We start from the raw sequence: 14,804 nt of genomic DNA on the forward strand, positions 1-14,804 counted from the left end.
GTGTGTGTGTTGTTAAGCATTAATTTTCAACAGTCTTACCTTTCCAGTGGTAGGAAGAGATGAATTTGCTCTGACACAGTTTAACTCTGAGTTCTTGTCATAAAAGGTTTTAGAAAAAATCGTTTCTAAATTGTTAATTTGCAAGTCAGGTGCGGCAGAAGTCAAACGCAATACATAAGTAAGTTACAATGTCTTACCTTCCCAATGCTCGGAAGGGTTTGCGTGCGCGTAAAAGTATCTTCTTCATTAATGCTGATCAGCTCCGCATCTGCTGGTGGAAACGGCGAGGGGAAAACGACTACATCACTCTTTATTGTGTCTGAACTAAAACACACGTCGTACTGTTGTGTGGATTTAGAGAAGGACCAGCTGCCGTCTGGATGTGTGCTGATCACTGGAGCGCTGTACCTGCTGAAACTGCCGTCTGTCCTGTAGCATTTAGCTGCTATCAAACCCACAAGACTCAGTAAAAAGAAGACTGATACTGAGACAATAGCGATGAGCAGATACAGATTCAGATCTGAAAAACTCTCCTCTTTAACAGGAACTTCTCTGAATGATGTCTTTATGTCATCCAGACTCTCAACAACCACAACATCCATGGACATAGTCGCTGAGAGTGATGGCTCTCCATTATCAGACACTGAGATCAGAAGTGGATGCGTTTTTAAGTCATTGTCACTCATTCGTCTCTTAGTCCTTATTTCTCCAGTGCTGCTTCCAATGCGGAAGAGATTCGTTCCTTTGGGTTCAGTTAGATGATAAGACAGAAGTGCGTTATATCCAGAGTCAGCATCAACAGCTCTGATCTTGGCTACAAAGTATCCCGCTTCAGCAGAGTAGGGAATGTTCTCACTATTAACTGATCCAGGTTCAGAATAAGGCGGTAAAATAACCGGACTGTTGTCATTCTCATCCAGAATAAACACATTTACAGTCGCATTACTGCTCAGAGGAGGAACGCCAGAGTCTGTTGCCATAACTTGAAACTGCAGTCTTTTTGTTTCTTCGTGATTAAATGATTGCAAACTAAATATTTCTCCACTTAAAGAGTTTATATTTATCAGTGTTGTTATAGGAACACTGGAGCTGGAACTGTCTAACAGTGAATATGAAAGTTCTGCGTTCTCACCAGTGTCTGAATCATCAGCTGACACTTTTGTCACGAGACCTCCAGCTTGACCATTCTCACTTAGAAAAGCGTTAATAACGAGAGCTGGGAAATGTGGAGCATTGTCGTTAACATCAGAGATATGTACAGTTATTACAGTGCTGCTGGAAAGAGATGGAGTTCCTTCATCTGCAGCTGTAATTGTGATGTTATACAGAGAAACACTCTCTCTGTCCAGAGGTCCATCTACCACTAGAGAATAATGATTGTTATATGACGTCTCCAGTTTGAAAGGAAACGAGCCTTTCAGTTTACAATGTACAATGCCATTTTTACCTCCATCTTTATCAGACACTGTGACTATAGCAACTGCAGTTCCAGGTTTTGTGTCTTCTTTCACATTTTCCAACAGAGGAGTCATAAGTATATCTGGCGCGTTGTCATTCTCGTCCACAACTTCTATTAAAACTTTACAGTGTGTACTTTTAGGAGGAACACCTTTATCTCTCGCTTGAACGCGCAGTTCAATTGCAGGATGTTCCTCGTAATCAATTTGACCTTGAACAACAATTTCCCCGGAGTTAGAATTTATTGTAAATCGGTTCAGTGTATTTCCATGTCCAAGAAATGAATATTGAATTACACTACTGATGCCCTCATCCAAATCACTAGCAGAAACAGAAATGATTTTGGTTCCAACTGGCGTGTTTTCTTTCACTTTTACTTTGTATAAAGGTTTACTGAAAATAGGTTTATTATCATTAACATCCATGACGTCAACAACAATACTCAGTGTTCCAGATTTGGGAGGTTTTCCTCCATCAATGGCGGTGAGTATTAAGTGAATAATGGCTTGTTTCTCTCTGTCTAAAGCTTTCTGTAGTACTAATTCAGCATATATACTCTGTTGCCCGCTATTAACATCTAAAGAAAAATGCTCATTTGAACTGAGTTTGTAATCTTTCAGAGAATTACTGCCGATGTCTGAATCTTCTGCAATTGGAAGAGGAAATCTGTCTCCTTCATTTGCATTCTCTGTAACATTGACAACATGCGAGCTTTCTGGAAAAAATGGAGCATTGTCGTTTACATCCACAATTATAATTTCAAGCCGATAAAGTCTGTGAGGATTTTGAGCAAGAGCCTCTAAATTCAACGCACATTTCTGATTACTGCCACACAACTCCTCACGATCAATCCGGTCTTTGACAAACAGCGAGCCCGTTTTCACATTCACATCAAAATATTTTGCATTTGATCCAGGCATAATCTGAAACATACGTGATTCTAGTTCCTGAGCAGTTATTTTCAGGTCTTTTGCTATATTCCCGATCACAGTTCCTTTATTTACCTCCTCGGAGACGGAATAGACAATCTGGCCAAGCGAAGATTCCCATAAAGACAGAAATAAAACGATCCAGAAGCCGTACGATTCTGTTACATCCATGATTGTGCAGCAAAATGTCCTGTGATTATTTAGTGTGAAAACGTTTAAAACAGCTAAACAGACCTCTCTCCATACAATCCAGCTACTAAAAGCCTTGGTTAGTTATTTACACCCCTTTAACGCATTTCCTCTTGTTCTGATTCTGTAAAGGAGGAGCTCAGATAACTCTCCAAGTTATGGTCTGCAGTGCCACCACGTGTTGTATAAGTGGAAAGACAACAAGTTTTTACTTCATATAGACCTAGTTCTCTATAAAAGAAAAAAAATAAACTATAGGTATCACCATGGTCATATAGCAAAATAGAAAATTAGTGTCGACTCAATCATTACTGAACAAATAATACTAATAATAATACATTAAAAACAGTGTATTTAAATAAATACGTACACTAAGAACGAAAATACGTCACTACCGCTGTCCGTGGTACTGAAGTGATTTTACTCTTTAAATACAAAATACTACAGTTAAGCAATGAAACAAAAAAACAACAAACAAACACGAGAATAATGTCATAAGATGACTGTTATAAGAAAGAAAGAAAGAAAGAAAGAAACGGTCCATAAATATACACTGTCCGATAGTATACAAAAGCCAAGTCAAAGAGGATTTAAAAATGCACTACAAGCCAAGCTGCATGGTGAAACACGGGGGTACACCAGAACCAGGAGATGCTGAAATAACTTGTAAAACTAAAATGTATCATCTTAAGAACTAGTGAAAAATCAAAACTATATTTTGACTTAGCGTCCAGTATTTTACTTGTTATCTTGAATTTTGGTATGCGTTATTTATTATTATTTATTATTATTTCTTTATTATTTATTTTTTCTAAAACTTAGAAAAAAATGTCGTTTTTAGTTTATACAGTCAAACCAAAATGATTCAAAATTATACTCCAGATATAATTTTTGATATTTTCTTGGGTGCAGGGCACTCTAGTTCATTTATGTAAGCGAGGATTGCAAAATAAAGTAAACTGTAATATATTATACACAAAAATTCTTCATAAAGCTTACTACCAGTAAAACTGACAAAAATTTGGGACCAAAAATTATTCAGACACTTTGACCTGACCATATTTTGCCAAAGTGTGTTTTTTTTTTTTTTTTTTTTAATTACTAATGCAAACTTTTTACACCACAGTCTGAACAAAATTAAGCATTGCTAGGTAATTGGACCTAAATTAGTATTATGTAATTGTACTTAAATTTGACCGCTAACTGCTGACAGCTATTCAACATAATTCATTTGTGAGAGTCTAACAGAAGGATGGCATTAACAAGATTAATTTGCTCTGACAAACTTAAAGTATTTCCTAGTCATATTTTATTACCATTTTCTAAACTATAGCGAATAACCTGTGATAATGTGAGAAATGTTGAACCTGTCTAAATAAATATTGGTTTGACTGTAATACTATAGTTATTTTTTATAAATATCTAAACTTAAAAAAAAAAATACATAAAAAATATATATATATATATATTAAAAAGGTCTTAGAAAAATCGAATTAATCGTTTCTAAATTGTTAATTTACAAGTCAGGTGCAGTAGAAGTCAAATGCAATACATAAGTAAGTTACGATATCTTACCTTCCCAGTGCTCGGAAGGGTTTGCGTGCGCGTAAAAGTGTCCTCTCCATTAATGCTGATCAGCTCCGCGTCTGCTGGCGGAAACGGCGAGGGGAAAACCACTACATCGCTCTTTATTGTGTCTGAACTAAAACACACGTCGTACTGTTGTGTGGATTTAGAGAAGGACCAGCTGCCGTCTGGATGTGTGCTGATCACTGGAGCGCTGTACCTGCTGAAACTGCCGTCTGTCCTGTAGCATTTAGCTGCTATCAAACCCACGAGACTCAGTAAAAAGATGACTGATACTGAGACAATAGCGATGAGCAGATACAGATTCAGATCTGAAAAACTCTCTTCTTTAACAGGAACTTCTCGGAATGATGTCTTTATGTCATCCAGACTCTCAACAACCACAACATCCATGGACATAGTCGCTGAGAGTGATGGCTCTCCACTATCAGACACTGAGATAAGAAGTGGGTGAGTTTTTAAGTCATTGTCACTCATTCGTCTCTTAGTCCTTATTTCTCCAGTGCTGCTTCCAATGCGGAAGAGATTCGTTCCTTTGGGTTCAGTTAGATGATAAGACAGAAGTGCGTTATATCCAGAGTCAGCATCAACAGCTCTGATCTTAGCTACAAAGTATCCCACTTCAGCAGAGTAGGGAATGTTCTCGCTATTAACTGATCCAGGTTCAGAATAAGGTGGTAAAATGACCGGACTGTTGTCATTCTCATCCAGAATAAACACATTTACAGTGGCATTACTGCTCAGAGGAGGAACACCAGAATCTGTTGCCATAACCTGAAACTGGAATCTTTTAGTTTCTTCGTGATTAAATGACTGTAAACTATATATTTCTCCACTTAAAGAGTTTATATTTATCAGTGTTGTTATAGGAACACTGGAGCTGGAACTGTCTAACAGTGAATATGAAAGTTCTGCGTTCTCACCAGTGTCTGAATCATCAGCTGACAATTTTGTCACGAGACCTCCAGCTGGACTATTCTCACTTAGAAAAGCGTTAATAACGGTTGCTGGGAAATGTGGAGCATTGTCATTGACATCAGAGATATGTACAGTTATAACAGTGCTGCTGGAAAGAGACGGAGTTCCTTCATCTGCAGCTGTAATTGTGATGTTATACAGAGAAACACTCTCTCTGTCCAGAGGTCCATCTACCACCAGAGAATAATGATTGTTATATGACGTCTCCAGTTTGAAGGGAAATGAGCCTTTCAGTGTAGAGTGTACAATGCCATTTTTACCTCCATCTTTATCAGACACTGTGACTAAAGCAACTGCAGTTCCTGACTTTGTGTCTTCTTTCACACTTTCCAACAGAGGAGTCACAATTATCTCCGGTGCATTATCATTTTCATCCACAACTTCTATTAAAACTTTGCAGTGTGTACTCCTGGGTGTACTTCCTTTATCTCTTGCTTGAACTCGTAACTCAATCGCTGGATTCTCCTCGTAATCTATTTCCCCCTTTACAACAATATCTCCAGTCTCGGGGATAATGTCAAATAGATCTTTCTTTTTTCCATGACCAATAAATGAGTACATAATTTCACGGTTTATCCCTTCATCCAAATCAGTGGCAAACACAGAGATAACTTTTGTACCAGCAGCAACATTTTCTTTTAGTTTCACTTTGTAAAGAGGTTGACTGAACACTGGATTATTATCATTAACATCCATCACGTTTATAATAATATTTACTGTTCCAGATTTAGGTGGTTTTCCTCCATCTACACCGGCTAGCACTAATTTAATCATGGCTTGTTTCTCTCGATCTAAAGCCTTGTTTAGCACTAACTCAGCAGACACACTCTGGTCTTCAGTCTGTGTATCTAGACTGAAATGTTCATTCGGACTCAGTTTGTACTCTTTCAGCGAATTACTGCCAACATCAGAGTCCTCGGCCACAGGGAGAGGAAATCTCTCTCCTGGACTGGCTGTTTCGGTTATATTTATAGTAAATACTTTAACAGGAAATTGTGGCGCATTGTCATTTATATCCAAGATCTTGACCTCCACCCTGTAAAGATGATGAGGATTTTTAGCAAGGGCCTCTATATTCAAAGAGCATTTCTGATTCGACAAACATAACTCCTCGCGATCAATTCTGTCATTAACAAACAGCACGCCAGTTTTCAGATTAACGTCAAAATACTTCTTATTTGATCCAGACACAATCTCAAACATACGAGATTCCAGTTCATGAACATTCATGTTCAGGTCTTTCGCTATATTCCCAACAACTGTCCCCTTATTTACCTCTTCCGGTACGGAGTAGACGATCTGAGTAAAGGCAGAGTCCAGCAAAAAAAGGAAAAATATAAATCCACATTCGAAATATCCCATAAACGTCATGATGGTAATTCACAACTGGCTTGGTAGCAGTAAAAACAACAAATAAATGCTCGAGAATCTAGTATTTCTTTCTCTCATTCAGGAAACACGAGACGAAACAGCATCATCACGTTTCAGCAGCAGATACACTCGCTAACACCAAGATTCAGAGAGAGGGAGGCTGCGGAGAACAAACGACCATACACATTCAACTGACGGTCTGCAGTGACACCATGTGCCTAAACTATGTTATATCAGGAATATTCTATTTTCAAATCCAGAAACAATATACTGAGTCGAAACAACGACACCAACAGCAGTTATACTCAAAGTAATTCAACGCTGAAAAACAACTTTAAAATACTCAGTATAATATTACAGAGCATAAACACATAAATAATCTAATAAGACTACAAACAATCAAACAGATGCTTGTTACGACAGACTCTACTCTGTAAAATACAATGGTCGATTAAACAGGTCATAATAGAACATTTATATAACAAAATCAATGATCCGGTAAGTGAGCTGCACAGTGACAGGACGAAATAGTAAAACCTGTTAATATAATAAAAAGAAAACACAACGGAACGCTGTACTGACGAAGCACTAAATGCCATAATTATTATTATTATTATTATTATTATTATTATTATTATTATTATTACTAGATATTTTCCGTTTTGTTTTGCATAGTGCAGTTTAACTGCGCTTTGCATATCTGATACGTCTCTAAAAAATATCTGGTACTGAAAATATTTTAGTGTTTTGAATATTTAGATCAATAATCCGAGGAAACCTTTCTACTATAAAGAACCTTTTGTGGAAATGTTCCATATATGTTAAATGTTTAAGGATGTTAAACCTTTATTTTTAAGAGCGTAGGCGTACTGCTTTTCTAATATGTTGAACATATCGATCAAAATGACTATTATAATTATATACACGGTGATTGTTTTAATGCGTGAAAATATTCAAACATTTAAAAAAAAAAAAAAAAAAAAGAAAAAAAAAAAAACAACAACACAAAGGATCAGGTGTGCGTTTCCCAGTAAAATTGTCTTTTAGCGCGCTACGAAGATTCTAAAGGTATAACCTTTCTAGGCGTGTTTCCCGAACGATACCTAAGGACGGAACTGGGTAACTTCGATCCTGGAGGGCCACTGTACTGCAGAGTTTAGCTCCAAGCCTAATCAAACACACCTGAACCAGCTAACCAAGATCACTTGAAAGCTACAGGCAGTGTTTGATTTGGAGCCAAAGTCTACAGGACAGTGGTCCTCCAGGACCTGCCTTAGGAGGTTGCTTGAGGTGTAACTTTAACATGCGACGTTAAAAGATGCTGTCCATGGCAGTGGTGCTGAATTGGTTGATACTGATGGCTCGAGAGTGGATTATTCACTCTATGCAGAGGCTGCTTCGGTGCGTTATGTGAAAAACGGTGTCCTTCATAATATAACTTGTATAAAGAACTTATAAAATGACTTTTTTTATTGCAGCTTCTAACATTGTAGCCTGTAAACCTTTGTTATATCGCTGCCATAGTTAGACCAAACTTCCCACCACAATCATTCCCAATCATAGACTCGAGCCTTTACTGCTTAATTGGTCTACCAGCTGATGTACCTTTGGATAATATAATTAAAAAGCTAACAACCATCGGTCTATGACAGTTTTATTCTTTGCATGAAAACACTTCAGTTAGCCTAAATGAACACTGGGTGTATTACAACTTAAGAACTATATTCGTATAGACTGACATGTAAAGAACTGTGATCTGTCAACAGTGATAATGTATAGCTAAGAGTGGTCCAGACCAACCTTACGAAAGTATGACTAATAGAAAGTATACATGTCTAAGAAAGTTACAAAGATGTAACTTAAGAACAACGTAGCGTAAAGAGGTTTCGGGAAACTCAGGCAATATTAACCATAGTACAGTATATTCTTCAACATCAACGACAACAAAAATAAATTATCCAACACTAATTCTGAAAGATCTGCTTACCTTCCCAGTGGTAGGAAGAGTTTGGGTGCGCGTAAAAGTGTCTTCTCCATTAATGCTGATTAGTTCTGCGTCTGCTGGTGGAAATGGCGAGGGGAAAACGACTACATCACTCTTTATTGTGTCTGAACTAAAACACACGTCGTACTGTTGTGTGGATTTAGAGAAGGACCAGCTGCCGTCTGGATGTGTGCTGATCACTGGAGCGCTGTACCTGCTGAAACTGCCGTTTGTCCTGTAGCATTTAGCTGCTATCAAACCCACCAGACTCAGTAAAAATATGGCTGATACTGAGACAATAGCGATGAGTAGATACAGATTCAGATTTGAAAAACTCTCCTCTTTAACAGGAACTTCTCGGAATGATGTCTTTATGTCATCCAAACTCTCAACAACCACAACATCCATGGACATAGTCGCTGAGAGTGATGGCTCTCCATTATCAGACACTGCGATCAGAAGTGGATGCGTTTTTAAGTCATTGTCACTCATTCGTCTCTTAGTCCTTATTTCTCCAGTGCTGCTTCCAATGCGGAAGAGATTCGTTCCTTTGGGTTCAGTTAGATGATAAGACAGAAGTGCGTTATATCCAGAGTCAGCATCAACAGCTCTGATCTTGGCTACAAAGTATCCCGCTTCAGCAGAGTAGGGGATGTTCTCGCTATTAACTGATCCAGGTTCAGAATAAGGCGGTAAAATAATAGGACTGTTGTCATTCTCATCCAGAATAAACACATTTACAGTCACGTTACTGCTCAGAGCAGGAACACCAGAGTCTGTTGCCATAACTTGAAACTGAAATCGTCTCGTTTCTTCGTGATTAAATGATTGCAAACTGAATATTTCTCCACTTAAAGAATTTATGTTTATCAGTGTTGTTATAGGAACACTGGAGCTGGAACTGTCTAACAGTGAATATGAAAGTTCTGCGTTCTCACCAGTGTCTGAATCATCAGCTGACACTTTTGTTACGAGACCTCCAGCTTGACCATTCTCACTTAGAAAAGCGTTAATAACGAGAGCTGGGAAATGTGGAGCATTGTCATTAACATCAGAGATATGTACAGTTATAACAGTGCTGCTAGAAAGAGGCGGTGTCCCTTCATCTGCAGCTGTAATCGTGATGTTGTACAGAGAAACAGTTTCTCTGTCCAGAGGTCCATCTACCACTAAAGAATAATGATTGTTATATGACTTTTCCAGCTTGAAAGGAAAAGAACCTTTAACAGCACAATGCACAGCTCCGTTTTTAGCTCCATCTTTATCAGAGACTTTAATCAAAGCAACTGCAGTTCCCAGTTTTGTATCTTCTTTTACACTTTCTATCAGAGGAGTCGTAACTATCTCTGGCGCGTTATCATTCTCATCTATAACTTCTATTAAAACTTTACAGTGTGTACTTTTAGGAGGGCTGCCTTTGTCTCTCGCCTGAACCCGCAATTCAATTGCAGAGTGTTCCTCGTAATCAATTTGACCTTGAACGTCAATTTCCCCTGAGTTAGGATTTATGCTAAACAGGTTACTTTCATAGGCATTTCCATGAAACGAATATTCAATTTCACTATTGATTCCTTCATCCAAATCAGTGGCAGAAACAGTGATAAGCTTGGTTCCAAATGCTGTGTTTTCTTTCACTTTAACTTTGTACAAAGGTTTGCTGAAAATAGGTTTATTATCATTTACATCCAAGACGTCAACAACAATACTCAATGTTCCAGATTTAGGAGGTTTTCCTCCGTCAATAGCGGTGAGAATTAAGTGAATAACAGCTTGTTTCTCTTTGTCCAAAGCTTTCTGGAGTACTAACTCTGCAGATATACTCTGTTGCCCGCTATGAACATCTACAGAAAAATATTCATTTGAACTGAGTTTGTAGTCTTTCAGAGAATTACTGCCAGTATCTGAGTCTTTTGCAGTTGGAAGGGGAAATCTGTCCCCTTCATTTGCATTCTCTGTAACACTGACAACATACCTGCTGTCTGGAAAAAATGGAGCATTGTCGTTTACGTCCACAATTATAATTTCAATCTGATAAAGTCTGTGAGGATTTTGAGCAAGAGCCTCTAAATTCAATGCACATTTCTGATTACTGCCACACAACTCCTCACGATCGATCCGGTCTTTGACAAGCAGCGAGCCCGTTTTCACATTCACATCAAAATATTTTGCATTTGATCCAGGCATAATCTGAAACATACGTGATTCTAGTTCCTGAGCAGTTATTTTCAAGTCTTTTGCTATATTCCCGATCACAGTTCCTTTATTTACCTCCTCGGAGACGGAATAGACAATCTGGCCAAGCGAAGATTCCCATAAAGACAGAAATAAAACGATCCAGAAGCCATAAGATTCTGTCACATCCATGATTGTGCAGCAAAATGTTCTGCGATTTTCTTAGTGTAAAAACGATTAAAAGAACTAAGCAGACCTCTCTCGATACAATCCGACATCAAGAAGCTGAATCTACTATATGCCTTGGCTATTTACACCCCTTTAACGTACTTCCTCTTTTTCTGATGATGTAAAGGAGGAGCTCAGATAACTCTTAAAGTTATGGTCTGCAGTGCCACCACGTGTTGTAAAAGCGGAGAGACAATGAAACTTTACTTCATATAGTTTTCTACAAAAGAAAAAGTGAACTAAAGGTATCAATCATATCCATATAGTCAAATTTAAAATTCGCGTCCATGCAATAATTACACAACAACAAACAAACAAATAAATAAGTGTGTTGTGTATTGAAGCAATTACTTTGAGAAGAAATATGCGTCATTGCTGCTGTCCGTTGTACTGAAGTGATTTTGCTCTTAAAAGAAGAAAAAAAATCTACAGCTGAGCAATGAAACAAACAAAATCAGCACCAAACAGCAGTATGATATTACATTGTAATTGTTACAACATAAACAAGAAAGAAAGAAGACTCACTACAAGCAAATCAAACTTTAAGATGAAATCCCAAAACTGCACAGTGATACGAATAAACATACATCAGAGCCTGGAGATGCCAAAATAACTTGCAAAATTAAAATGTATCTCCTAAACAACTGGTAGATAATGAAAGAAATATTGCGACTTTGTCAATAGCGTCCAGTGTTTTACTTGTTACCTTTTGTTTGGGTACGCGTTACATTAGTATTTTTAAATTATTGTTATCATTTATTTTTAGCTCATAATACTTTATTTTATAAACATCTAAACTTCAAATAATAATAATAATAATAATAATAATAATAATAATAATAAAGTAAAAAGGGCTTAAAAACATCGTTTCTCAAAGGTTAATTTTACAAATCAGGTGCATTAGTGAAATTCAATACAGAAGCAAGTTACAATGTCTTACAAACACTTGAAATACTGGGAAATAAAAAATGAATTCTTTCTATTTATATCATGAACACCTAAACGGAAAAAGAAACGAAACTTAAACGTTGCTAATAATTCTACTTGTGCAAGTCAAGTCAAGTGAACTAAAATTCAATGTCTTACCTTCCCAGTGGTAGGAAGAGTTTGGGTGCGTGTAAAAGTATCTTCTCCATTAATGCTGATCAGTTCTGCGTCTGCTGGTGGAAACGGCGAGGGGAAAACGACTACATCACTCTTTATTGTGTCTGAACTAAAACACACGTCGTACTGTTGTGTGGATTTAGAGAAGGACCAGCTGCCGTCTGGATGTGTGCTGATCACTGGAGCGCTGTACCTGCTGAAACTGCCGTCTGTCCTGTAGCATTTAGCTGCTATCAAACCCACAAGACTCAGTAAAAAGATGACTGATACTGATACAATAGCGATGAGCAGATACAGATTCAGATCTGAAAAACTCTCGTCTTTAACAGGAACTTCTCGGAATGATGTCTTTATGTCATCCAGACTCTCAACAACCACAACATCCATGGACATAGTCGCTGAGAGTGATGGCTCTCCATTATCAGACACTGTGATCAGAAGTGGGTGAGTTTTTAAGTCATTGTCACTCATTCGTCTCTTCGTCCTTATTTCTCCAGTGCTGCTTCCAATGCGGAAGAGATTCGTTCCTTTGGGTTCAGTTAGATGATAAGACAGAAGTGCGTTATATCCAGAGTCAGCATCAACAGCTCTGATCTTGGCTACAAAGTATCCCGCTTCAGCGGAGTAGGGAATGTTCTCACTATTAACTGATCCAGGTTCAGAATAAGGCGGTAAAATAACCGGACTGTTGTCATTCTCATCCAGAATAAACACATTTACAGTCGCATTACTGCTCAGAGGAGGAACACCAGAGTCTGTTGCCATAACTTGAAACTGAAATCGTCTCGTTTCTTCGTGATTAAATGATTGTAATCTGAATATTTCTCCACTTAAAGAATTTATGTTTATCAGTGTTGTTATAGGAACACTGGAGCTGGAACTGTCTAACAGTGAATATGAAAGTTCTGCGTTCTCACCAGTGTCTGAATCATCAGCTGACACTTTTGTCACGAGACCTCCAGCTTGACCATTCTCACTTAGAAAAGCATTAATAATGAGAGCTGGGAAATGTGGAGCATTGTCATTAATATCAGAGATATGTACAGTTATAACAGTGCTGCTAGAAAGAGGCGGAATTCCTTCATCTGCAGCTGTAATCGTGATGTTGTACAGAGAAACAGTTTCTCTGTCCAAAGGTCCATCTACCACTAGAGAATAATGATTGTTATATGACGTCTCCAGTTTGAAAGGAAACGAGCCTTTCAGTGCACAGTGTACAATGCCATTTTTACCTCCATCTTTATCAGACACTGTGACTAAAGCAACTGCAGTTCCTGGTTTTGCATCTTCTTTCACACTTTCCAACAGAGGAGTCGTAACTATCTCTGGCGCGTTGTCATTCTCATCCACAACTTCTATTAAAACTTTACAGTGTGTGCTTTTAGGGGAACTGCCTTTGTCTCTCGCCTGAACACGCAGTTCAATTGCAGAATCTTCTTCATAATCAATTTGTCCTTGAATAACAATTTGCCCTGATTTGGAATTAATTGTAAACCGATTCGTTTCATCGGTGTTTTCATGACCAAGAAATGAATATTGAATTTCACTATTGATGCCCTCATCCAAATCACTTGCAGAAACAGTAATTATTTTGGTCCCGATTGGCGTGTTTTCTTTCACTTTAATTTTGTACAAAGGTTTGCTGAAAATAGGTTTATTGTCATTTATATCTATGACGTCAACAACAATACTCAATGTGCCAGATTTGGGAGGTTTTCCTCCATCAATAGCGGAGAGTATTAAATGAATAACAGCTTGTTTCTCTCTGTCTAAAGCTTTCTGGAGTACTAACTCAGCCAATATACTCTTTTGGCCACTATGAATATCTAAAGAAAAATATTCATTTGAACTGAGTTTGTAGTCTTTTAGAGAATTACTGCCAACATCTGAATCTTTTGCGATTGGAAGAGGAAATTTGTCGCCCTCACTTGCATCCTCTGTAATATTGAGGATATGAGTGCTGTCCGGAAAAAATGGAGCATTATCATTCACATCCACAATTATAATTTCAAGCCGGTAAAGTCTGTGAGGATTTTGAGCAAGAGCCTCTAAATTCAACGCACATTTCTGATTACTGCCACACAACTCCTCACGATCAATCCGGTCTTTGACAAGCAGCGAGCCCGTTTTCACATTCACATCAAAATACTTTGCATTTGATCCAGGCATAATCTGAAACATACGTGATTCTAGTTCCTGAGCACTGATCTTCAGGTCTTTTGCTATATTCCCGATCACAGTTCCTTTATTTACCTCCTCGGAGACGGAATAGACAATCTGGCCAAGCGAAGATTCCCATAAAGACAAAATCAAAACAATCCAGAAGCCATAAGATTCTGTCGCATCCATGATTGTGCGGCAAAATGTCCTGCGACTATTTAGTGTAAAAACGATTAAAACAGCTAAACAGACCTCTCTCCAAACAATCCGACATCACGACGCAGAAGCAACTATAAGCCTTGGTTATTTACGCCCCTTCAGCGCATTATCTCTTGTTCTGATCATGTAAAGGAGGAGCTCAGATAACTCTTAAACTTACGGTCTGCAGTGCTACCACGTGGTGTAAAAGTGGAAAGACAACAAGTTGTTACTTCATGTAGTTCTCTTTAAAAGAAAAAGTAATTAAAAGGTATCACCATGCTCATACAGTAAAATCAAAACATTTTGTCGACTCAATCATTACGAAACAACAACAAAAATATAATAATAATAAGAATAATAATGCAATAAAACTATGTGGTGTGTATTTAAGCACATACGTAAAATGAGAACGAAAATACGCCACTACCGCTGTCCGTGGTACT

At 37.9% G+C, this 14,804-nt stretch overlaps 1 protein-coding gene across 11 annotated transcripts in view; it reads right to left on the bottom strand.

Moving 5' to 3' along the window:
- LOC127171680 (protocadherin alpha-C2) overlaps nt 1-14,804 on the bottom strand; it is a 95,811-nt gene that overhangs the window by 59,694 nt on the left and 21,313 nt on the right. The window contains exon 2 of one of the 11 annotated variants that reach the window (XM_051120472.1): nt 11,983-12,956. The exons of 5 other annotated variants lie outside the window; for them this stretch is intronic. In XM_051120472.1, coding sequence (XP_050976429.1) covers nt 11,983-12,956 — 974 coding nt within the window. Of the gene's footprint in view, nt 1-197; nt 2,646-4,151; nt 6,627-11,982; nt 14,457-14,804 lie in introns of those variants that run through there. 5 more of the 11 variants (XM_051120471.1, XM_051120479.1, XM_051120475.1 and 2 more) reach the window with 5 other exon arrangements.

This window comes from Labeo rohita, chromosome 10 (assembly GCF_022985175.1).
Source record: "Labeo rohita strain BAU-BD-2019 chromosome 10, IGBB_LRoh.1.0, whole genome shotgun sequence".
In the NCBI taxonomy this organism is placed as follows: domain Eukaryota; kingdom Metazoa; phylum Chordata; class Actinopteri; order Cypriniformes; family Cyprinidae; genus Labeo; species Labeo rohita.